This window comes from Coffea arabica, chromosome 11e, assembly GCF_036785885.1.
Source record: "Coffea arabica cultivar ET-39 chromosome 11e, Coffea Arabica ET-39 HiFi, whole genome shotgun sequence".
Classification (NCBI taxonomy): Eukaryota; Viridiplantae; Streptophyta; class Magnoliopsida; order Gentianales; family Rubiaceae; genus Coffea; species Coffea arabica.
This window is the reverse complement of record NC_092331.1, coordinates 62,446,039-62,471,296: the sequence shown is the minus strand read 5'-3', so window position 1 is coordinate 62,471,296 and position 25,258 is coordinate 62,446,039. Positions and strand designations below refer to the sequence as shown.

General features: G+C 37.0%; 2 protein-coding genes across 7 annotated transcripts; one reads left to right on the top strand and one right to left on the bottom strand.

Annotated features, from left to right (window-relative positions):
* Positions 1-472: 472 nt before the first annotated feature.
* On the bottom strand, positions 473-11,114 carry LOC140004166 (protein MEI2-like 4). Of its 3 annotated transcripts, none has more exons than XM_072071896.1 (15): positions 9,631-11,114; positions 8,695-8,905; positions 8,477-8,522; positions 6,530-6,874; positions 5,869-6,293; positions 5,621-5,779; positions 5,332-5,448; positions 5,101-5,249; positions 4,731-4,828; positions 4,225-4,638; positions 3,313-3,964; positions 2,483-2,567; positions 2,317-2,385; positions 2,037-2,216; positions 473-1,223 (listed from the first exon to the last, which is right to left on the bottom strand). In XM_072071896.1, exons 2-15 carry the CDS (start codon positions 8,767-8,769, stop codon positions 1,065-1,067), a joined length of 2,973 nt encoding a protein of 990 aa, XP_071927997.1. In that variant the 5' UTR covers positions 8,770-8,905; positions 9,631-11,114; the 3' UTR covers positions 473-1,064. The 3 variants fall into 3 exon arrangements, with proteins under 3 accessions (XP_071927997.1, XP_071927996.1, XP_071927998.1); XM_072071895.1 differs by having other exon boundaries at positions 8,477-8,516; positions 9,631-10,813; XM_072071897.1 differs by having other exon boundaries at positions 8,341-8,522; positions 9,631-10,789.
* A 4,592-nt stretch (positions 11,115-15,706) lies between these two features.
* LOC140021542 (histone-lysine N-methyltransferase, H3 lysine-9 specific SUVH4-like) lies at positions 15,707-24,824 on the top strand. Of its 4 annotated transcripts, none has more exons than XM_072072628.1 (10): positions 15,707-16,046; positions 16,500-17,165; positions 17,514-17,582; positions 18,406-18,455; positions 18,540-18,628; positions 19,782-19,941; positions 22,381-22,486; positions 22,580-22,762; positions 23,519-23,755; positions 24,555-24,824. In XM_072072628.1, the coding sequence occupies exons 2-10, from the start codon at positions 16,506-16,508 to the stop codon at positions 24,666-24,668; spliced, it is 1,668 nt and encodes a 555-aa protein (XP_071928729.1). In that variant the 5' UTR covers positions 15,707-16,046; positions 16,500-16,505; the 3' UTR covers positions 24,669-24,824. The 4 variants fall into 4 exon arrangements, with proteins under 4 accessions (XP_071928729.1, XP_071928727.1, XP_071928728.1 ...); XM_072072626.1 differs by having other exon boundaries at positions 15,708-16,046; positions 16,489-17,165; XM_072072627.1 differs by having other exon boundaries at positions 15,708-16,046; positions 16,485-17,165.
* Positions 24,825-25,258: the final 434 nt, after the last annotated feature.

Sequence of the window (25,258 nt, the reverse complement as noted above, 5' to 3'; positions counted from 1 at the left end):
TTTTAATCTCTTTTTTTTTTTTTCTCTTGAGTTGGGGTTAATTACTAGAATGAACATGTCCGTGTATCAATGTTAGATCACATCAACTTAAATCGATGTCTTTGAAACTAAAAAATCTTCACACACACGCACACACACAACCCCCTCTCCAGTCTCCACCAAAGAAAATATCTTCCAAGGATAAATCATTCACCTTCAAACCCCGTGACCCTCTGGCTCCTCGCTTCTTCTTGCTCGGTGGCTCGTATTCTACGTGCGAGCCCATCGCACCGCAGTTCAGAATGGCAATGTCTCCGTCATGCTAAAATGGTAAGAGCAGCCCCATTTTCTGACAGAACTCAATGGATATGCAAAATACTAGTACGAGATAGATAAACGACAGCCTCTCTTAAAGGACCTACATGTTCTCTTATACTAAAAGAAAAAAAGAAATGCACGGCATGTCAGCACTTCGTTAAGCCAAAACAAGATCTGCGAAAAACACAAGGACAGAAATATTGACAATGTGATGATAACCATGCTAAACGAGCCACAGTATCTCGGGACTCGTATCCAGGAAATCGGTACAAGACCACAACAGTTTTGTTACATCAAGAATGTTTTAACAATGATCTCTAATTTCTCCAAGCAAAGTGCAGAGGGAAATGCAAAATGCCAAGAGAAGCCTCCTCTGTGCAGCAAATATTTTGCAGTCACTCCAGAACTCCTATACACATAAATTTATATATATATATATATATATCTGGACTTAATTTCCTCAATATCCAAAATTTGAAGCTCCATCCAATGCTCCTTTTCTAATAGCAGCCTCGAAGTGATGATAAACCCATTGCGAACGGGAATACAATGCTCTTATCAAGTACCACTCAATAATTTCAGGAGTCTCTCCAAAATCACAACAAAACTGTCCTCTCTCCTCCTCTTTTTTTTTTTTTTTTTTTTGTGGTGTCTTTTCATTCCTCCATTAACCACCCTAATATACATCAGTAAAATTTGGGTGGAATCACTCAAAATTACTTAAATCCTACTAAGTTAGTGCCCACAAAAAAGTAGCATCAGCTTGCTCAATCTGACTCCTTGACAGAACCTGAAGCGGAGTCTCCGTTAAAACATAACTCCCCATTTGGCAAATTCGGTGCGTTTTCTTGGCTGTTCTCCTCGCTTGTGGTTGCCCGATTTTTGCTGGGTCTTGGTCGAACATTAACACCCATGGGAAAAGGTACCTGCAGATAAAAATCAACATGACCTCTTCTTTCTTTTCTCAGCGAGACAAAATGTTTTCTTACATCTATCTTCTATCAAGATCAGATTAGCTATAAGCCCATCCAGCACAACTATTGAGTTCGTAAAAGGAAATGCATAGTGGAATAGTAACATTACCTATAGTCTCAATTACTCTACTTTTTCTACTGATGCCACAGTTTGAAGGTTGACTTAAGAAGGGGGTCATTCAAGCGCAAAGTTTGATGGTCCCAAAAACTTTTAACTAGATAACTCCAAACAATACAAACCCAAGAACTTCAGATATTATCTAACGAAAGCTCCCCAAGCCTTGTGCTGCAGCACAACATCAAAAATCCACTATCATTTACACAACAGGCCCCAGAGTGATACTTTCTTCTTAGTCTTCTACATTCAAGTCTAAAGTAGCCTCATCACATAAATGAAAAACTAATAACTTGTACTTCCACATGCTGAAAATCCTGTATTGTATATGCTTACAGGACAGTGCTACGTATTGAAGCAATACTTCCTATTCAAAGACTTCAGCAATGGATGGCCGTTATAACAGATGGTGCCAAAAATTGCAACAGCCACCCTACCCTTCCAATCACCTGCCTCCAATGCAAATCTATATGACTCTCATAAGGGGAACTAAAATCTCAAGCTTAGGTTCAGGTCAAATCTACCACAAGATTAGACCAGTTCTCTAGCTCTTAACCCACAGAAAACTTATGGTAAACAGACCAATTTCAAGCAATGCATGCTAATATTCATGTCAATGCTTGCTTATGCATAAGCAGCACTCCTTGTACCTGATCACCTGCATTGGGACCATCAGTGTGGAATAGTATCGGCCTGCATCGCTTGTCTTCATTCATCAAGCTTGAATTTTGGAAGTGCGCAATAAGAGCAGCTTTTCCCTGTATGCGAGCATATGCAAGGGAGGCTACTTTTTCACTATTAAACTTTTCCCATTTCTTCCCGTTGAATGCCTACCAAGACAATCAATGCACTTCAGTTCTAGTCTGATTTAGCAAGAACCAGGTGTAGTGTGGGAAAAGTTCTTTCCAATTACTATGATCAATAGTATACCTGATAAAATGGGATGATCAAGGAGGGATCGGTCATGTTGATAAATGCATATCCCACATTGCATTTGTTCTGAAAAGGAAGGAATACCACATTAACTACTTAACATAGCACAAGAAGTTGGGGGTACTGAATTTAAAAGCCACCCGCTTCAAGGGATTGCACTTGCCTTAAAATCAATGGGCAAGTAGATGAAATCATATGTTCCTCGATGGCGTTCATCAATTGCAGCCAAAAGCATCTTTGAAGTGTATCTGCAGTAGCCACCCAGATGAAATAGGATACAGGAATCACAAATGTAGAAAGAAGACACCCACTATTCCACTGGATTTATAATAGTGCAAAGGAGGTTAAGAAATTGACTGAACATATTTTAACGAAAAGATCAACTTTACAACAATCGAAACCTTCCCTGGAAACTTAAGCATGCCAGACATTGGATAGTCCAAAACTGGAATGTAAAGGACCATACAATAATAACTTTCAGAGTAAGTAATTCTATGCTAGAAGCAGGATATGCTTGATCTAAATGCAGGCAAAGAGAATATAGAATCATAATGCTGTATACAAAACTAACATGACAGTAGTACATTCTCACTTAGCAGATTCGCATTCACTTCAAGCCACTTGCAATTCATGTGAACCTCCTAGGACAATCCATATGCAACCACATTTTTGTCCAGGCAAAAAACTAGAAGAAGAAAGCTAACCAAAAACAATGACAAAAATAATAACAATGAAAAAGGCAAAGAAGACAAAGGTGCTTATCATGAAGCATGAATCACATCAAAGTTGATGTAATGGAGAGCTATCCTGCCTGAGATGATCTGATTTGTTTAAACCAGGATGTATCCCTTTATATATGAAACATCAAGAGACAACAACACATTTCCTCCGCAAATTCTATTTCCCATTCAATTTGATCAATGATGAAGTCAAGCAAATGCATAAGAATACCAAACAAAAGCATAGTCCCAAGCCTCAGTCAAAGCTACATACTTGTTAGGAATGTTCTTTATCATAAGAGTTGTTCGTTTATCTTCTCCTCGCATAATGCGGTCAATGTCAAGTTCAAACTGTTTCTTGTTGTCAGCCTGACTCGAATTACTTTCATTTCTACGGTTTCGACTCCTTTCATTTGGAGAATCAAACGAATTTATCATAGGAATCATTTGGCCCCTTGTAGGAAACATCATGCACCTCTGAGGAAGAGAGTTAAATCCAACACTTTTGGAAGGAACCGCCAGCTCCACACAGCCTCCTCCAGCACCCGAAAAAATGTTACGGGGAACAAATTCCAAAGGATGTGGTGCATTACCAGAAATCCTAATATTTCCAAGAGAACCAGGGTGGAAAACAGAAGCATCAGGAGATTCCCCTGCAAATGCATGTCGTCTGTCCCAAAGAGAAGGATTGACAGATGGTGCAGATCCCACATGGTGGTTACTTTGAGGTAGAACCGCATTGAGCATTTGGTTTGGCGCTCGAGGAACTGCATGCAGTTGTTGAGCATGAGGAGGAGTACAAACCCCATTAACAAATGAAGGTGAATTTTGCCACATCATGCCCTGAGGCTGAGGATGGTGCGTATTACTCCACATATAGTGACGTCCAGGAGGTGGACAGCTCCCATTTCCAGAATGACCAAAAACTGAAACAAGAGAAATGAATGTCAGAGGCCAATTTCTCATAAATGTATTATGCTACCAAACTGTGAAAACAGACAATAACAAACTTCCTCTTCAGGCAAATATCAAATGATATAAACACATTATGATGGCCATTCTAAATATAAGTCAAGCAAATAGTTATTTGTTCAAGTCTTCACACTCCACAGCTTCACCAACTGCTCAAATACAGGAACTTAACATTAAATGACAAAGATAAATCCTCTGCTGTCAAAGAACTTACCACCATCATTCAGCTCAACAGGGTGCCCTTTGGAGCCGAATCTGCAGAACTGCGTGTTCTCAATCATTTCAGAAGGCCTTGCACTTATATTAGAAGACATGTGGCCTGGGGAATTGCAAGAAATCCCATTTCCCAACCCATCATGATAATCAGGAAGTGAATGAGGATGATAGTTTGGCACACTCCGGAGCTCTAATTTCATCTCACCCTGTGAATGGCTAGATTCACCATCTCTGGTGTGATTGCCAGAAGATCCCGCCCTTGTCAAAGAAGGTAGGCTGTTAGGAGCAGAAGATACAACATGGTGGAAAGCATTGTCAAAGAATGGAGTAACAGTTGCTCCACTGGCAGATTGGGACCCAAAGATTGTTCCGTTATCCATGCTAGATGGAATTCCTCCATGTGAAAATGGTCCTGGAATGATCATAATGAGGAAACATGAGGATATCAATTGCTTTGCAGGGCAAAGATTATCCATGGAAAATATATCATGCGGGAAACTGTACCAGAAAATCCAGTTGATGCAGTACTTCGAGGGCTTGTCTGTTGCAAATAAAGACTAGATTCTTCCTGCTCCAACTCTGACGTAAATGGCTGCGTCAATCTGCAAAGAGACAAGGTTTTAACTCCAGGTGTCTAGGAGCACTCAAGACTATTAACACCTATTCATAATATAAATTTGTAACCCACTCAGGAACATAGAAGATTTTGTTTACTCTCAAAGATCTATATCCTTTTCCAATGATGATCACAAAAAGAATGACCACTTTCCCATCCTAGCCACCACCCTGCCTCTCATTCCAGACAAACACTAAAATGAAATTCAAAAATAAAAAATAAAAATAAAAGAATTGATGCAGTGGTGTAATGTCCCACCGTCTAGCACCACCAGGACGGCTGGGTTCGAGCTTAATCCGCTTCCCTGCAATGTCACTCCTATTCAATGCCCGAAGTGCAGCTTCTGCTGCTCGCACATCATAAAATTCAATAAATTTGTGATGACTTCTATGCGGAGTCTCACGAATCTGCAGTCCAGAGAACAGAATTAGCAAAGTTTTGCCTGAAACAAAATATCAACCCAACCCTTAATTTGGCACCCAATCTTACCTCCTTAATTTCACCATAGACACCAAAAATTTGACGGAGCTCATCATTTGAGACGGAAGAGTCAAGGTTAAAAACCACAAGAGTTCCTTGATTGACATCTTTCTCTGATGGATTGTCCTAATAATTAAAAGTATGCATGTTTTGAAACAATAAACATCAGAAACTACACTCGTGTGCATATGAAAACATCGTACCTTTGGAATAAATATTATACAAAGACAAGTGAAAATATAAATATTGGAATTTGACAACAAAATGAACAGGGTAAACAAAAGCTAAAGAAACATACCTTTGGAATTGAGAAATGAATGTCAAGTTTCCTACGCCTTAATGGTTTATTCTGTAGGGCTTTCATTGCATTCCGAGCAGCTCTAATATCATAGTATGAAATCATAACAAAACCGCGATGCTTACATGCTGTATATAGGGTGCGAATATCTCCATATTGCTGCATCAAAGATACAGAAATTGGGACCACCAAAAGCAAGACAAATATGCATGATAACTAGAACTTAAATAAAAAACACTGCATCTCACCTCGAAAAGTGTTCGTAACTCACAATCCTCTACATTGCTATTAATATTTCTGACAAAGAGTGTCCTTGAAGGGTGTTCTCCAAAAGGGTGCTCCCCTACACCCGAACCCACCAACTGACCATTGGCATTTTCACCCGAGATGTCAGAATTATTTTGTCCCGATGGAAAACCATCTTCTCCCAGCTCCAATCCTCCAATACTGCTAAAAACATCTAAATCTTCTATGTCATCTCCATTATTGGGTTGGGTAATATTGTCCATTCCATCAGTCACTCCAGAGAGTAGGTCGTCGTCATCAGGTAGAAGATTCCCAATTGTGTGAGCCTCAAGTTCTTCGAGTGATTCAAAGGTCTCCTCTTCCTCATATTGAGAGGCAGCAGCACCCACAGAGTGACCATAAGGAGGATTATTCGATGATAGTCGCACTGGATAACATAAAATTAGCACCGTTAAGCCCGTTTGTAAGTGACTTGAACCAACAACTGTTTTTATAAGTAATCCTCCACGTATTACAACTTGAATATAACAAGCCCAAAGAAAACATAAATATACTGCAAACAAAATGCAAAAGCATAAAACGATTCTTAATTTTTAAAAACAACCAAGAACCTTGAACTGCAAATATCAAAAGCAGCAATTGTCCAAGGGAGAAGAAACTTACATTTCCTGCTAAATAACTCAGACAACGAGCTTGAAAAGAGACCATTCTCATATTGAGCGCCAACTAAATTCAATTTTTCCCCTTCCATAAAATAAGAAGCAGGCTCCACACTAAAATTAGGCCTTGTGACCAAATCATGGTCAAAGTTTCTTGGTAATGAGCGACTGGTTGCTCCAGCTGCTCCAACAGCATGCTTCTCTATGCTTGTAGCAGCCCTCTGGTCTTGGTGGAGAAAAGAATCTGGAAGATCAAAACGATTGCTGATTCGAGAATCCAATTGTATCCTTTTCTGAAGGGGAGACGAAGCAACACCAACTGTATGAAGTGTTCCATCAATTTTTGAACCTACAAGAGAGGCGAGGAAGTCAGGATAGTTTCAAGCAAAGGGTAAGTAAAGCCCATAAAGAGAAAAAAAAAATAATGAAAGATGGATCACCATCAAGTTATGCGGAGAACACATAAATCAAATAAATTTCCAACTCGTATCAGAAACCTATTCTGTGGGTTTTTATTTCAGATTTCACAGCAGATTATGTAAGTTGATTACTCAAAATGAACTCACGGCAAGGATATTCAGTTAAAACTCCATTTTGCCGGTAAATTCAAAACGAGAAGCACTGACAAATTGAACAACACAAGGACAAGCAAATTTCCTTTCTATACTCCGCTATAAGATAAAAATAATAATAAATAAAAACAAAAGATTCTGGTAACATATTTTATTCAATTCCTGGTTTTAGGGCATCAAGATCTAATCAGTCTCAAAGAATTTCCAGTCATCACTCTCTATATTCTACTGTTGCTCAAGTACTTAGCAGAAGGGCAAATTACAAACCCTAGTCTTCTAAGTCTTTAATGTGATAAGATAATTTCAACCAACACAGAAGAATACAAAATTAAAGCACAACGAGGTTGAAATCCTTTCCACAGATGCAAAACCACATAGAAACCAGCCATGGTGCCAGATTCTGTACCGTGGAGTAAGCAAGTTGAGGTTGGCATAGCCAACAGACAGAAAATGCTAAGAAGGACCTAAGTTCAAGTATGAAAATGCCATTGTGGTTGTCTAACACACTTGAGTTTATTATGTAGACAAACATCAACTGACAAGAGTCAACTAGATGGTGATAGAACCACTGTATGAAATCCAACAAGATTCCATTATGCATACCTAACAACAGATCAACCAATAAAGTGAGCTTAAGAAAGCTTCCAGATTTGCAACCGCCATCAGGCCATTAAGCATTAAATATCCAAAGCTAGTATACTTAATTCCTATTATTTTTCAGTGGGGAACTTGCTAGCTTCCTAAATATAATACCATGAAAGGAATCCCTAGATAGAAATCAGTGTACCAAAAGAGGCTGCCTTCTCCTTTCATAATCAAAACTCATCATTATATTCTATCATCACATTATATGCTAAGAGTTGTGAACTAGCCGTGCAGAATTTATCCTACAGCAAAAAACTGCTAGTGTGTGTGAAAAACAATTAGAACCAAACCACTCGTGATCAGACAAACAAAGAAGATTGTAAGATCGCATAGGAGAGTAAATTGAAACTGATCAAGGATCCTAACAGACTAATAACCAGAGGATAACAAATACATGCAATACAGGAGTAAATTGCAGCTTAAAAATATTTTCAGTGGCATCAAGAGACCAAAGAAGACATATATCAAACCCATAAAGTTAAATGAGAGTACAGTACAGCATGTCTAGTAAACTGAAATACAAAAGAAAAAGAAATTTGCACTCAAACAACAACATCAGTATCTGACCATTGCTATCAAGAAATGAAACAGAACTCACTAATTCTATCACTCCCAAGAAAAAAAGGGGGGAAAGGAGAGGGAAGAAGGCTAAAGTCTTGCTGCATACTTCTGTCATTCATCTACTCTGTTCATCACCAGAATGAAAAGTGCGGCTTAGTAATGCCATTACTCACCATAGCAATTAGGCATGGTATCTGTCTTCCAAAACCCTATCTGTCTCTGCCAGGAAAAGAACAAGACGATCAATTATGGAAGCTAATAAAGTTGCTTTCTTTTTTCTATTAAGAAGTGAGAGGGGATCCTGAAATCATTCAAGCTAAAAGAGACCACAAATAAACTTTGCAGAAGTGAACATCCGCAATCAAATTTAGTCATACAAGGAAAAGAATACCTCATCAGGATGCAAATCCTCAGATAAAAATGAGGACGGGGACAAGCCCTGTGAACCCATAATATCAGAAGGCATGATGTGATCTCAACTCAACTCAAGTAGCACCAACAAACTTGAAAAAAATCTCGTCTTTGGCTACCACCAGAGCACAAAAGTGCATCAATTATACAGGGAAGTCTAAGAAAATCGTAGTTCGGAAAAATAACAAGACCTGCAAGTGGAATTTATAACATCATTAGTTCGTTCAGCGAATATGCACAACTAGGAAGACCAAAAACCCTAAAGCTCCTGGATAAAAACTGATGAAGACAACAGAATTGCCAAAAAAGCTTGAGATAGGAGTAGTGGAAAAGATGAGGCGATGGAGAATTCTCAAGTGTATGTGCATGAGCCAGAATGCAGTTATACAAATTGAGTTGAAAGATGAGATAAAGGCAAAATACTTTGCAAGTTGAGATTCATTTCTAGGTCGCCAAATGGCAATGCTACCATTTAAACACAGATGCATTTAAGAAGCCATGAAGTGAAAAAAAAAATCAATTAACTTAACCAAGACAGAATCTGTGCAAAAAAAGAAAAGAAAAAAACTACTAGATAGCGAAGCTCTAGAGCAGAATTCAAAGTTTGAGAAGTTAATTCGGTCTGTTCTAGGAAAGAACCAAAGAATTTGAGAAAGAGGGTGGAATAAAGGAGAGGGGAAGTTGAATTTGAACAGATCGGAACAAGGAAAGGTTAGTTGTGAAGTCAAATAAAAATTGAGCATCCGATCAAAGCGCAGAAGGTCTTTAGAGCAGCAGATAAAGGAGCAAACTTTGTAAGAATTAAAGGATCAAAGGGTTTTTCTTAAAACCAAACCAAACAAAAAAAGGAAGGAATTCAAAATGCAAGCGATAAAATGAGGAAAAATTAACTAAAAATTCAGAGCAAGGGACGAACCTCTCGAAATTTAAAACAAGCGCACCATCTCGGCAACCACAAAAAAACAGAGAGCTGAGCAAAATTAGTAAGATATAGGGGGGAAAAAAGGATGGAGCGCGAGAGAGAGGGAGAGAGAGAATGAAAGGCAAGGCGGAGAATTTAAACGGTGCGACGAGAGAAGAAGAGACAGAGAAAGAGGGTAGAAAAAAGGGAAGTTCAAAAAAAGAATAAATTACGGCATAAAGCAAGGGTGGGGGTAGAGGTAGAAGGAAGAAAGGATGGCAGAATGAAGAAGATAGAGATCTAAGGTATCTGTGCCGTGCAAGAACCTCCAAACCCAAAACCAAAACCAAAACCTCCCTTCCTCTCAGACGCCTCTCTCTCTCGCACTCTTCACCTCACCTCTCCTCTCCTCCCTATTATTTCTTCCTACAATGCACGTTAACCACATGTCTACCCTTCCCCTTCTCTCTCTGTGAAGTCTTTCTTCCTTTTTTTTTTAATTATTTTAAATATATTTATATATAATATCGCCCACACACACACGCAAAAGAAACTGCCGCAGGCTGGCTGGTCTGTCTCTGTCGGTCTACCTGTCTTCTCTCCGCTTCACCCTGAGCTACCTCTCATCCCCGATCGGAATCTATGGAGTCTCCGGCGATCACCGACGACGAAGAATAAACCGGAAACCGCAACCTTGCCCTCTCCCTCCTCTCTCTCTCTTTCTCTCTCCCTCCCCCCCCCCTGTTTGTCGTTGTTGTTGTTGTTGTTGTTGGAAGAGTAGCTGCTTGCCAGGAAGGAAAACAGAGGAGGGAGAAAACTACTTTGTATTTCTATTTATATTTCCATATATATATATATAAACCTTTGTTATTATGCTACAATAACTAACAAAACTTGAATTAGAAAACAAAAACAGTAATATAGAGACAGGAGGGAAATGATGGATCGGGAAATTGTAATGGAATTGAGTGTTGAATTGGACGGGAAATAGACCGTATTCCCCCACCCACGCACCCACCCTCCCCGAGGGACTATTCTGTCAGTTTACGGACACCAAAGGAAGAAAAGGAGGAGAGAAGACCGCCCATCAAAAAGCACGACCCCCCACTCCTACTCCTAGGCAAGGAACACGAGAAACCAGGAACCCGATCACCGGCGGCAACACCCTTTTCTCATCCATAAAGTTAAAAATATAAATAAAGAAGTAAATACCCCTCCTGGCCCTGGTAGCCTGTTGCACTGTAAATTTAAATAAAAATACGATTAAAATACAAAAGAAAATTAAGAAATTGACAAATCATCTTTCCTGGTCCATCATGAATCATGAGGCTGCCCGTAGCTCAGCGTATTCCTAGATTTGGATTTTGGGGGCCGTTCGCCGTTAATTCATTTTACGCCGTTACGTTATAATTAAAAACTCTCAATCTAAAGAGATTTTCCAGATTATCCAAAAAAAAAAAAAAAAATGGGAAGAGATTTTTCTGTCCAATTCCTCCTGCCACTGCCAGCCCTGCTAACCAGATAAAATAATCTTACACTCATGGCTAAACATATGCCACCATATTATCCTATGATGATTCGTCCCTTTCTTCGTTGTTGGATAAATCATCACAAGATATTTCTTCATTGAACCGAACACACTAAATGGGCGTGTTCATGTAGGATATTTATGGTAGTAACACTTTTTTTATAATACGACGTGCGTAAAGAATAAAATCGAAATATGGCCAGAAATACAAAATGTTGGTTAAAATTTTTTATTTATGATGCAAGCCCCATAATATTTTTTAAAAACGAAATGTGGGCTTGCCTACTAAACTACATATGCCTACTTACCCAACTAACCCTTTGAGGTGGTTTAGGAGTTTTGGTGACGGCAGCACAAATTAGTAATTTAGCATTTAAATTTCTGGTCCATGTACAGATCCCAGTTTAAATTGCATATCAATTGAGTTCAGTGGCTGTGAATTGTTTCGGTGAGGTAACCGTCCCGTTTGATAATATTAAGTTTTTTGGGTATTTATCCAAAATTTTACTAATTTACTGTAAAAATTATAAGAAAAATTTGTAGTAATATGTAAAACTTTTTCTTTTCTTTTCTTTTCTTTTCTTTTTCTTTCTTTCTTTTTCCTTTTCTTTTTCTTTCCTTTGGATTTCTTCCTTGTTACCTCACCAATTGCCGGCCGTTGACAATAGCAGAAAATTTTTTTTCTCTCTCTCCCCCTCCCCGTCCCTCTCTCCCTCCCTTCCTCTCCTCCTCCACTCTCCTCTTCTCTGCCACCTTTCTTTCCTCCTTTCCCTTCCCCGCTACCTCTCTTCCCTTCTCGCCCTCACCTCCTCCCCTTCCCCCCCCCACGCAATCTAGGGGGGAGGTGGCAGGGAATAGGGGAGAGAGGAAGGAGAAGAGGGAGAAAGAGAAGAGAAAAAAAAAACTTAAATGAAAGAGATGACCGGCACTGAAGGTGATAGTGGGTTGATGTAGGGAGGAAGAAAAAAGGATGAAACAAAATTTTTTTTGTGTGCTTTTTGCATTTTGAGGTGTGTAATTTAAAAGATTTGAAAAGTTTTTTGAGATTATTATAAATAAAATTGTTAATAAAACTGGTAGAAAATAAAGTTGGGCAAAAACTCATTGGCCAAACAGGCCCATCGTTTTAGAAACATGTTAAAATCCAATCAATGAATATTTTATTGTCTCCTTAGAGGACCGTCCTTTCAATTTCTATCCCTAATAGTTAGTTTGGGAGTTGTGATTTGATAAGAAAAAGAAAAAAAAAAGGTGAAAGAAAAGACATTCTTTCTAGTCTTTAGGAGCCTTTAAGGAACAGAAAATTATGGAAAGCGTATGATTTAGACGTATGAACTCCTACTGCTTTGGTTCTCACTGTTTTTCTCCCATCTTGTACCTTTAAAATTGTTGAATGCTCATAGAATAGTGTTTTTCATATACTTTAACATAGATTACAAAAAAATCTTTGTGAGATATAAAATACAGTTTTTAGAATTATTAAAATCTATTACCCTTTCCGTTCTTTATTTTTTGTCAACCGGTCATTCACTGTCTTCTATGACTTTTACACGTCCTATCGGAATGTCATCCTTTCTGTCGTTTTTTGCCATCTCTGTCATATTTGCATAATTCCCGTTTTCCTTTCCTTATCTCTTTGCACAATATTGTTATTTACTTTCCTCTTTCGATTCTTTTGGCCATTTTTAACTCCTCACTATTTTCTTCCTTATATACATTTATATGTATGTAATTCTTATAAATATATAAGAAAAACTATATATTTTATAGCATAATATCTTTAGAATGAAAATTTGTGATATTACTTTGTTCTAATTGGACGGGTAGAACAAAAAGAAGGAACTAAAATAAAGGGATATTGAGGAAGTTGGCCATGCAAGATAGAGGTTGGGGGCTATCCAAGGGTTTGGAAGAATGATAAGAGGAAAGCTATATTTTGAATAAAAAATGAAAAAATTAGAACTCTCAGATCAATAGATGTGAGAAATGCCAATCACAATTACAAAAAAAAAAAAAAAATTCCAACACACACTATTATAAAGTGAAATTGGTGAGTAAAATATAAAATGAAAATTCAATACAAAAGTATAAAAACACCAAATTTAATTATTTTTCATATACATTTTGAATTAAATAATTTCAAATGAGAAGTTGAATCCATATTCTATTGTTTTTTTCTTAATTTTGGGGAGAATTGGTGTTGTTTTTATTATTATTATTTTTGTCAAAAATAAAGATTTCAAACAAAAATTTTCATATATAAATGCTAGTAGTACTTTGTTTTTTAGTTAGTGATTTCGTAGTTTAGGTTTCATGAATGGTATCATTCTTAATTTTTTAAATCCATGACCAATGAATAGTATTTCCTTTTCATTTTCTATATAATTTGCCCTCTTAGTTAGAATTACTAAGTTGAAGGGAAATATTATTATTTACTTTTATACTTTTTGTTTTTTGGTGATGTTTTCTTTTTATTTAAATTCACATTAATAGACTTCAAACTAAATTCCTATGTAAGTAGAGCCACTTCTCACTTTTTAAATTCAAAAGGCATGACAGGATATATTATAATTTTTAAAATTCAAAATTTTATGAAAAAAAGAATGAAGAGTTTGAAGCTTCCTGACTTAACCATACTAAAAACCCCTTCTCAAATTTATATAGATACAGATTATGCAAATTTAAATTATCTAAAAGAATATTTATACAAAAGAAATATCAACGAAGTTTTTGATATAGGGTACATTATTTGATGTATACTATTATATTGTAGTAAAAGTATGCAAACAAATTTTTAAAAATTAGTAAATAATTGAATATTTAATATACATTAATTTTTTAAATGAACATGTAGAACTATTGCTAATTTTTATATTTAAATTATTGATATTTGTATAAATTCACAATAAATAAAAAATTTTAAAATTAATAAATAATTGAACATTTAAAATACATTATTTTTTTAAAATTAATATGAATGAACATATAGAAATGTTGTTAATTTTTATATTTAAATTATTTATATTTATATAACTTCACAATAAATAAAAAAAGACCGTACTTTTGCACGGGCAAAATTCTAGTTATAATGATTGCAAATGAACATAAATTTGTAAATCTGTCACAAATTTTGCAACCATGTCCATTTTTTTCCACTTCTGTTGGAGGAAACTTAAAAAGATAAATTTACCAAATTCAAGAGTAGAATCAGTTCGAGTCTTACAACCAAACTAGGCTGTCAAAACTCAAAAGGGAAAAGAAAAAGGGAAAAATCACCAATTTAGTTCTCAAACTATTTTACTAAAGCCAATTTGGTCCCTTAATATTTTATCGCATGAATTAATTCCCTTAACCAAAATTCTTGTGCCAATTAAGGGCTTATACGGTCTTGCCACCCAAAACACATGTTTTCTATACATAAACCAATGGCGAGATATGGGCTTTTTTTGGAGTACATAGTAGGATTTATACGAGAAGCAAGACACCGACTATTTTGTATTCAAATTGGGGAAACCTTTGAAGCCAATCACGGCCGAGGACTTCAAGCTTCCTCTCGAAGTATATATTCTCCAAATTGCGGCCGAGAATGGAGAAGCACACACCCCCTGGCAAAATAGCTCTGAAAGTCCCTGTTCTTTACAAAAGCTACCATGAGCAAAAGAAAACCAATTGCAAACAATAACAACCCTGAAAATGAATCCGAAGTTCGGATTAACAGCTGATCATGAGGGGTTGATCCTGCGAACTTATTGGCATGGTCTCTCCTGTGGCTGAATTCAAGGAACTCGTAACTATGGAACATCATCACGCCTCCACAGCTCAAGGCCACCAAAGAATGCAGAATACATATCATGAAGAACCCACCCGAACCCATCAATCATTCCCAAACAACAAAGATAATCTTTTTCCTCTTTTCAGAAACCTCCAATTCCCAGAAAGCAAAAACGGCCCTTTTAAAATTAATTCACAAAAAAGAACAAACTTCAATCAAACATAACCAAAACTTATATTTTTAGCCTCAAATGTAATACTAAAAACTGAATTCACGGCAGATTTTGACTTTTAAAACACATGTAACCGAAGCCCAAAAATCTAGATGGCATGGTACAATTCTCAACTGATCAAAACCCAGAAAGATTTTTCACCTAAAGCTCAAGGTTTTCGATGCAAATAAGCAATAAAGTAGCCGAAAACAATCCTTCAGATTTAGAGTTTTGGACCATATGTGGGTTTCCGTCCTCTTATCATAGCAACAAACAGGTGACTATCTAGGCTGGTTATTATGGGAAATCGAGATCAGTGAATAGGGACTGGATGGAGAATGATCCAAGAAAAACGTTGGATCAAAAAACACAGACGAAATGACATCTAGAAGAGGAGTGAAATTGAGTGAAATCTCCGATTTCGCTTCAAAGGTTTCCCTCAATTTGGATGCAAAATGGCCGGTGTCTTACTTCTCGTAGAAATTCTATTGTATACTTCCAAAAAAGCCCTTGTCTGGCCGTTGATTTGTGTACAGAAACATGTGTTTTGGGTGGTGATACCGTATAAGTCCTCAATTGGCATAAGAATTTTATTTAAGGGATTTAATTCATGCGATAAAATATTAAGAAACCAAATCGGTTTTAGTGAAATAGTTTGAGGACTAAATTGGCGGCTTTCCCAAGAAAAAGAGGAAAATAACAAAACAGTAAAAGCACAAAAAAAGAAAGAAAAGAAAAGGAGATTGAGAATTGGAGACCCAGAGGCACAGTGGCAACAACCGGAGAGAAGAGTGAAGAGGGGGGAGGAAGTGGGCGGCTCTGCTGCGATTCTACACTCTTCGTTCACTCACAGAAGCTGTCGGCGGTTCGGCTTCAGCAGCATCTCCCCGTTTTTCGACCCACATTATCCATTAAAATCGGTATCAACGCGCAATTCAATTTTTTTTTTCCTTTTTGACTCTGGTCACTTTTTTTTTTTTTTTTTGGTTGGGGTTCCGCCGCTCTTGTTTGTCTGCGTGTAATCGGGAATGGAAATCGGATGTCATCGGATTATTATTGGAAAAGAATGAATGAAAATTGATTGTTCGATTGATGCTCTTCTCCAGGACGGGCTACTGTATAACATCCTTCTCAACAGAGCACAACTTTTATTAAAGCGGACTCCTTTTATTCAGTTCTCACTTCTCAGTATTTATATAATTCAATGTGTTTCATGTCTGTTCTGCCGTGCACTTTTCCATTTTTACTGGTGCTCAATTCATAATGCCTATTATCAGAGGAGGGAAAATTTTTTATGCATACACAATCCTCGTGACTCTGGACGTTGTTCTTCCCATTCGTTTTTTTTTTCTTTGAAGATAGATTTACTGCAGAACTTAATGGATTCAAAACAACTTTTCACTGATGGTGAAATTCAAAGCCAAGCATCACCTACGACCACAGCTCGCGTGAAAAGAGCTGTTCTTTTAGATAAATGTTCTGGCCAGCGCCAGAGGAGATGTAGCCCGCGCCTAAAGGACATTCCTCAAAGCAAGCGACCTTATTATGGCACTTCCCTCAAAGTTTCACGGCAACAACAGCTGCTACATCAACAACACCACGATGACGATGACCACGCCTTCCATGCTGGCGTGCAAGATGCTGATTGTAATCTCAACCACGTTATCCAGGTTAATGATGTGGATGTGGATGTGGATGTGGATGTGGATGTGGATGTGAATGTGAATGGAGAACCCACAATTCCTGCTACCAAATTAGAATATAAATCTGCTTATGTTGAAAAGGGAGATCCCCTAGATGAAATTATTCAGAATGCTGCAGGTGGAGATTCTGTAAATGATTCAGGAACTACAAGTCTTGATGATACATCATCTGCTGGCAATGAAGCTGGTGATCTCCAATGCACTCCTGCTGAGGCATCTAATAACAATTGGTTGCAAAGTTATAGTCTCTCGCTGCGTGGTGATGGAAAGAGTTCCCATGCGTTGGTGAAAGCGACAACAGGAACATTTGATGCACATCATCTTCAGCCTGTTCAGGTGATCCCACCTTGTTAACGTTCTCACAGGACTTAAAACAATTTAACAAGTGACATTTATGTTTTTAAATTTTTTCCCAGATAATGATTATTAGAAACCTGATATTTCTGTGGGATGTTACTAGAGAAATAAATTTATGCAAAATTTAATTGTTACTCAATTGTCAAAAATTGAAACTTCAAACAAGATATCCAAGTAAAACACAGAGTCTTAAACATTCTTTTTCTTTTTCATAGTTAAGATGATAATTGATAAACTTTTGCTTTACTGTGACTTAGTATTTTTTTTTCTGCATGTTGCAAGGTGACTAGATTATATTTTCCTAAAAAGGGTATCATACATTTGTAGGGAGAACAAATCATGCAGAATAAAGAGGAGGGAAATCTTCAGAACAACACTAGAGATTTGAATCCAACGGTAAGCAAAATGTCCCTTCAGAATATTTTGTCTTGTTTGTTGGAAAGTACGACAAGATGCTTATATGTTGATTTTATTGGTTTCTATACCAATCCTTTATATTTTCTGTAAGATTTGTGCATGAGCAGGCAAATTACATTAGATCCTGACAATACTTAATCTTGCCATCTGTATGAAATTAACCAATGCATTGTTCTTCTCCCTAGTATGCTTCCTTCAACAATTCCTCTGGTTCCCAGTTATTCTGCTTTCCTACCTATAATCAAATCTCTCATTTGTAACTGCACTTTTCTTAGCATTGAGATATCTGCAATTTGTTCTTTTCCTCGCATATTTTTTTTATAGAACCTTTTTGTTTTGTCATGAGGGGATATTATGAAGTTTGAACTCTTCATTTTGTGATTGAAAGTCTTTGTCAACTTGTGCAGCAATGTTCTAGCAAGGGGAAAAATAGCAATATGAACAGTATAAAATGTCAAACGTGAATTCTTGGTTGAATTTTATCCAAACCGATAATTCTGAAAACTTAATGGTATTGAAACACATTGCACAGATCGCAAGTTACATCAGAAGCAGCCTGTATCATCTTTAATAACAGTAGATGACTGAAATGCTTGTAATAAAGTCACTGACTTTTGGAAAATGAATATTGAGTTAAAAGAAATAATAGCTACAGATAGTCATGCAAGCAGAGGTTACACTCCTGCATCATAAAGCAGGCTGTTGACTACATTTTGGACATCTGTTAGAAAATGTAGCCAATAAGTGGGATTGAAGTTTTGCAGTTTGTCCCACTTGACATACACCAATGTTTTTTCTGCAGGTTTTTTTCACTAAGAAACATACATTGGTGGCTTCTCGTAAGTTACGTGGGTAAGATAGTTTCACTGGCCACCTTAACGTCTCTTTGGATAAATTTTGTATAAATGTAATAAAATGAGTCTTTCTTCCATTAAGGATGCTATTGGTGGATATTTCTGGTGGTCAAGAAGAAATAAAGATTCCTGTTATTAATTTGGTTGATGACACACCTTTTGCGGCTACCGGTAAGTTAATTCAGTAATTTGGTAGTTTGGGATCAAAATCGTTGTTAATGAAAATTGCTAGCGAGTAAAACAGTTTGCATGTTTTAGCTCACTATGATTATAGGTTGATTATGTCTTTTCTAGTCACCCTGATGTTTCTTATAAACTACCCAATTTTTTTAGTTTTGAAAGAGAGATTAGACAGAGGCTTTGATGAAATTATTCTGGTTTGAATGGCCAATAGTTGCTATCATGTCTTCAAAGGATTTGCGGCATGCAATTGTTGAATCATTTGCGGACATGCTTCTTGTTTTATTTGGGATAATGTTAGTTTTCATCTCGCTCAGGCATAGTAATGCGCTAGGATTGGCTTACCGATATGGTGTTAAGTGTGCATGGCCAGTAATTGCTTTGCAAATTGAATTGACCATATAAAGACTAGCTTCACCAATCTTGACCTAGTGTTACATACTTCCTCTTGTACACTTGGCATTATGCAAACAGTCTAATTCCAAACTGCTACATGTTTTTACGCACTTAGTTTCTTCATGGTCACTACAATTCTTATCAGCGTTATCATCATTGTCATTACTATTTTTTGGTAATAATTTCTTTGAGTGCTTTCTGAGTGGTCAGGTCATCTGACATTGTCTTTGACCCCTATCGAAATTGTCTTTGATGTCTATATTTACTTAAGGTGTGTAAAATGGTGCATGTTTAACAGATACCATCCTTTAGTATCAAAGCTGTTTCTTTTACTCCAATGGGCATGTATGTTTTACGGAAAGAGTATCATCCAGTTTCTTAACCTTAATACTCTTTTTGAAGTATAATATGTATTAGTTTGTACCTTAGGAACTCATAGCACAAAAAGTTTGCATGTGTTGGACATGAAAGGTTACATTTATATCTAGCTGAAACAAAAAGGAATTCCTGAAAAACATGAAAAGAAAAAGCTTGATCTTTATTCATTTTTTACATTCCAGTTACGGGTGAGTAAATTTATTTCTAGATTCTTATTAGGTCCTATTAGACATGACCTAAGCTATTAAGGTCATCCTTTACTAACTTTTAATTCCTGGGATAAGTAAAGATTAATCATGCATTAAACGACTTCTGATGTATTTCTTGCCTGCCACACAGTTTTGATGCTTTCTAGTTCAATATTCTGCAGGGTTTACATATTCCAGGTCTATCCAAGTCGCAGAAAATGTGGACCTTCCTCCTAATGCTGATGGATGCAGGTGCAAGGGGAATTGCATACACCCAAAATATTGTGCTTGTGCTCGGCTCAATGATTCAAAATTTCCTTATGTACGTCATAATGGTGGCAGGTGAGGTTTGAGCCATATGTCCTTTGAATGATTCTAGGCCTGGCAATTTAACCTGAAACCCACAAACCCGCCCAACCTACCTACTAGATTTGAAGATTGGGTTGGGTCAGTTGGGTTGTGGGTTACTTTTGGGTTGGGTGGACAAAACCCAACCATGTTTTGGGGGGTTGGGTTTTAATTTGAGCACCCTATTGACCCATGCATGAATTGTGGTATACAGCAAAATCAGCGGCAATTTGCTAACTTTGATTACATAAGCTCTTACGAACAGTAGTTAAATGAATTCTTTTTCACATGACATGTTGCTAAATGAATTTATTTATCAAGCTCCCAGCATTTTTGGATAAAACAGGGAATATGTAGAACAGACAAAGCAATTATATCTTCAGAACTTGATTAGGAAAAGAAAAGCTATTATTCCATTTACGGACAAAGCAATTATAATTCTCCATTTACAGTGTAATCGCTATTAACTTCTTTTTTTTTTTTTTGGGTCACTTCATAGTTTACATACTAGCAATGGAGAATACAAATTTCAGCACTAATTTTTATGCAATTACATAAACCTATATATATTAATATCACTAGCTACCGTTTTGAAATTTTTTATAATCAAACTCAACACGACTTGGCCTAAATCAATTGTTCACAGCAGGGATTCAACTATAATTGACAGGTATATACATATCTTAAGATAATCATGCCATATTAAATAAAAACACTGCTATAATCAATGAAATTGACAGGTACAAATGTAGTACCTTATAATAAATGTTTTATTTTAGTTTATTTTGTCTCTTTTTTTCTTTTTATTTTGTACTTCTAAGCTGCTAATTTCTTACATCTTCTTCTGGTAAATATATGCTAAGTACACTAAAATTGAAAAGTTCAACTTCATTCTATGAGATTCTTTTGATTTTATGTTTTTTCATTTCTCTGGTAAGATAGTTTGCCTAAATTTTTCTTTTTTATGACATAATATAGTTAATTTCTCATCATAGATAAATGTAACTTGCCTTATTTGCTACATAGGTAGCATAGTTATGGCATTGTTATTATTCTTAGATATTTTATCCAAGGGCATTTTTTTGTCAAATTATTAAAATATAATGCATATGGAGGTATAAAATTTTTTTAAGTGCCAAAATCATTTGTGGTGTAATGGATGCAAAGTTTTACCCTAATAAAGAAGATACAGCTTATGAATTATCTAATAAAGAAGATAGAAGCTCTTTCAAGAAAAAAAAAAGAAAGGAAAAAGATAGAAGCAACACGATTAAATAGTGGAAGACGCCTAAATGATACACACACAGCATCATATAGTAGGAAGGCCCGGGAAGCACTTTTCTCTCAAGTTTCCCAAGAGGCACGGGGTCAATACGAGCTCGACAGGGAGAACCAAAGACAAAGATTCTCTCGTCGGTAAAATGCAATTGATTTTGAGAATTCGTTCTTTTCTTATCTTATGAAGTTTGTTTGGTGATTTAAAACATGACATGTTTTTCCATTTCAGTTGGGTCATAGTGGGGCATTTGGTTTTAACCCAACCAGATCCGACCCAAGAGTAACCCACTGAACACTTGAGAGACTAAACCCATTATTGACCTGCCCAAAGTCAACCCAAGCTGCCCAATTGCCACCTATAAACGATTCTCATATCTCTTGAATACTGGATTGAACGGATCAAAAGGATCCTCTTGGGTTTTGCCACTGGTGAATGCTGTATAAATCATAGGAAATTTAAGTTAGTTGATGGCCAAAATGATTTTATTGGCTTGCATAAACAGTCGCAAACAGAGGCAAGTTAATCACCTGCCAACCGCCTTGGATTGTCTAACAAGAAAAGCTTGTTATGGCAGGGGCCTGGATATGCCATAGGCTTTTGGCCTTACCTGCTTTCTGAGATCTGTCATGGAATGGTTGAAAGATTCGTAGAATTGACCAATGGTACACAAGCATGAGGTGGGATGTTTAGGTGCCACTTTCAGTAACATGTGCAAGGTGGCTATTTTTTCTCATTTGTTCTTGGGCAAGCTAAAATAAGTTGCAGTGCTTCTAGTTATGTCTTAGTTGTCATGGTAATTGTTAGTCATGCATTTCTAACTCATTACCATCCATGTCCCTGTTTGGCGCCCAAACAGGTCTTACATTAGCCTGTTGAATGTCAAAAAATCCACCTTAGGAAATCAGTGATATGTAGTCAAACTTCATGTTCTTTTCCTTCCTTTCTACCTTTACCTCTTTTCCTTAAGTTGGCAAAGTCTACAAATGTGGTTGGGCTGCTAAGTTCCTTATAAATAGGAACTTAGTTATCTTGGAATTTTGCTGCTTTAAACTACATAAAACATAAAGCAGGTTGTACCTTATCGCCTGTCCTGTTATAGTTTTTGGGTTGTTTATTTCTTTAAAAAGCACAATTATTTACCCAATGCATTCCAGATTGAGAAAAGCAAAGGATGTTGTGTTTGAATGTGGACCCAATTGTGGCTGTGGACCTGATTGCATCAATCGTATATCTCAACGGGGAATAAAGTATCAACTTGAGGTAATGTGCATGTAATGATATGAAATGATCCAAAAGGGTTTCAGGAATCTCTAATAAAAGGATTTTTTTGCCTTTTTTTTTTTTTGGTTGCAGGTCTTTCGCACACTGGATAGAGGGTGGGCTGTCAGGACTAAAGACTTCATTCCATCTGGTGCACCTGTTTGTGAATATGTAGGTATTCTTAGACGGACGGATGAGCTGGATAAAGTTGACGTTAATGATTATATATTCGAAATTGATTGCTTGCATACCATGAAGGGCATTGAAGGAAGAGAGGTATATTTATTTGAGATGTGAAAACCTTTTCTTCTTTTCTTTTTCCCCCGCTTTTTTCTGTCAGGGTGGCTTCATACTTTCTCTGAATTTGAAAAAGGTTCATTGGATTTTATGCAATGATGTAATTGGAAAAGTTTGAGAATTTTGTTTGATCTACATAATCTGCACTCGTTCCTAAGTTCAATGCATGATGAGATCTTAAAAGCTGAATTGCCTGGTACAAAGTATACTCAATTTTGATTACAGGATGAACTCCTGTGTGTGAATATATAGGTACTCTTTAACTGAATTCATGATGGGAGGACTACAGATTTTGTAGCCCCTTAGTATGTGGACTAGTTTCACTTTGTAGCTTAACTTGGACTGATTTGGTCCTTGTTGTTTCTGGATTGTGTTATTTCCTATAGTGTATATTGTCTTTGGATAGCTTGTTGATGTGACTGAATATGGCGATAATAGAAAATGAGGGACAAAAATTATGTGAGACTAATTATGAGGGACCAACGATGTTATCAGTAAAATACGAGGGACTTAATCAGGACAACTGATGAGTGTAAAGTACCATAGTTTGCCCATTTACAAGTTACAAATGTATGTGTGTGTGAGAGAGAGAGGGTGCCCTGGAGGAGTGTATAAATATCTGTTTTGTCTTTTGCATAATGCTTATTTTATTGCATTCGCTTTCCATTGTGTTTCATAGGCATATTATGAGCATTCAACTGTCAAATTAAACCTTTTTTTTTTTTTTTGTTTCAGAGACGATTTGGAGCAGTATCAACATCTCTATGTGACAATATTGAGAAAATAGAGGATGGATATTTAGAAAAGACTCCAGAATTTTGCATAGATGCAAACCATATAGGGAACGTTTCTAGGTTCGTCAACCACAGCTGTGAGCCAAATCTCTTTGTCCAGTGCATTTTGAGCACGCACCACGATTTCCGACTTGCTCGTATTGTTCTGTTTGCTGCTAGAAGCATTTCTCCATGGCAGGTATCATGTTGCTATTACTTTAAGACAGATTTATAGCTTGTTTGTTGTAAGGTGGGAATGCTTTCTTTGTTGCATAAATTTGTTTTTACCAAAAATAAAAAAAAAATAAAAAAAATCAAATCTGTAAGTGTAAATAAAAATACAGCACAGCCTAGTGTCAGCAGCATTGTTCTTCTTCGTGATTCATTCCACCTCGTAGTATGATGCGTGCAACAATGATGTGGTTGAGGCCCTAGGAATTGAAGGTCCTGGGTTCTAATCTCCTTGCTCCCTCCCCGCTTCTTAAATCCCACACCTCCCATGGTAGAAAAAATAAAAAATAAAATTTTGGAAAAAAATAGTATTTCACTCTATCTAATTCTGTGATATATAAGACTCGGGTGAAATACTTGTGGTAATAATTTGTCTTAAGCATTTCATGCTGTTGTTTGAAGCAAGATGCGTTAGTTTTGAGTATAAAAAAAAAGCTTGGCTGTTGAATGAATGTCGAATTGAGATAGAGCTATAGCAAATATGTATTGTGGCAGCTGTGAGCGTCTGGTTACCTAACAAAGATGCGCAGTGGAGTTGAAAATTGTTAATACAAGCAGGACGGACTCAATAGCACTGCTGTCTTAATAATCAAAGCTCACCACAGCTTTTAGGTTCCTAGTACTTAAAACCCATATCACTCTTTAGTTATCTACTCTTTAATTAGAGTGTGTGTTCCCCGTAACACAGTTGAATGGCTCTTTTCATTTCTTTTTGTTCCAAAGGCAATTGTAATAACGTAACAAATGAATTGCTTTGCCGCAAACAGGAACTCACGTATGACTATGGCTATCCACTTGGTAGTGTCATTGGCAGCGATGGTGAGGTAAAGGTGCAGCCATGCTATTGTGGAGCAGAAGATTGCCGAAAACGCTTGTACTAGGCTGCGCACCTTTGCAAGTTTTGGAATTCTTGAGGATTTTTGTTCAAGTAGAGTTGAAGGTCCCTGGAGAAATTAGGGAACTGAGCTCATCATTTACCCATTTTGTGATGGCCTGACTTGAGAAATTAGGAATAAAATGGTTTGGGTTTATGGAAATGGAATGGTCACGTAAACCGCTGACCCTTTTTTTTTTTTTGGAAGAACAAACCTCGAATTCTTGATTAATTTCGCATCTCATCCCAGAGCACGACACAATACAGCGTCGGGTGTTTAATCTTCTTGCGTATTTTGTAGAGGCAGTGCGTAATCCAGGTGATGCCAAGTTTTTGAAGGTACCATTTCGAACTTTTAAATGGAAAGGCCGAATCGGTTTAAGGGGACTACAATTCCTGTTGAGAAACAGATGAACGTTCGTGCATAAATGCTTCAGCGCAGCATTTCGTGCGGATGGCTGCTGCTTACCAAACAGTGAAGAACTGGAGAGAAAGTACTACAAGTAACTAATTTCCCTTTTTTTTTTTTTTTTGGTTTCTTTGGGTGGGAGTGGGAAGCCGCGGGTCTCAAAAAGGCGTCCAACTTAACTTGGGACC

Excerpts from the sequence above, each read along its gene's own strand:
- LOC140004166 (XM_072071896.1), bottom strand. The coding sequence starts at position 8,769 with ATGCCTTCTGATATTATGGGTTCACAGGGCTTGTCCCCGTCCTCATTT. Across the intron at positions 6,875-8,476 it reads TACCATGCCTAATTGCTATG|GTTCAAAAATTGATGGAACA; the intron begins GTGAGTAATGGC and ends CCTCTCTTGTAG. Across the intron at positions 5,780-5,868 it reads AGTTACGAACACTTTTCGAG|CAATATGGAGATATTCGCAC; the intron begins GTGAGATGCAGT and ends TCTTTGATGCAG.
- LOC140021542 (XM_072072625.1), top strand. The coding sequence starts at position 16,197 with ATGAAAATTGATTGTTCGATTGATGCTCTTCTCCAGGACGGGCTACTG. Across the intron at positions 17,166-17,513 it reads ATCATCTTCAGCCTGTTCAG|GGAGAACAAATCATGCAGAA; the intron begins GTGATCCCACCT and ends ATACATTTGTAG. Across the intron at positions 18,629-19,781 it reads CACACCTTTTGCGGCTACCG|GGTTTACATATTCCAGGTCT; the intron begins GTAAGTTAATTC and ends AATATTCTGCAG.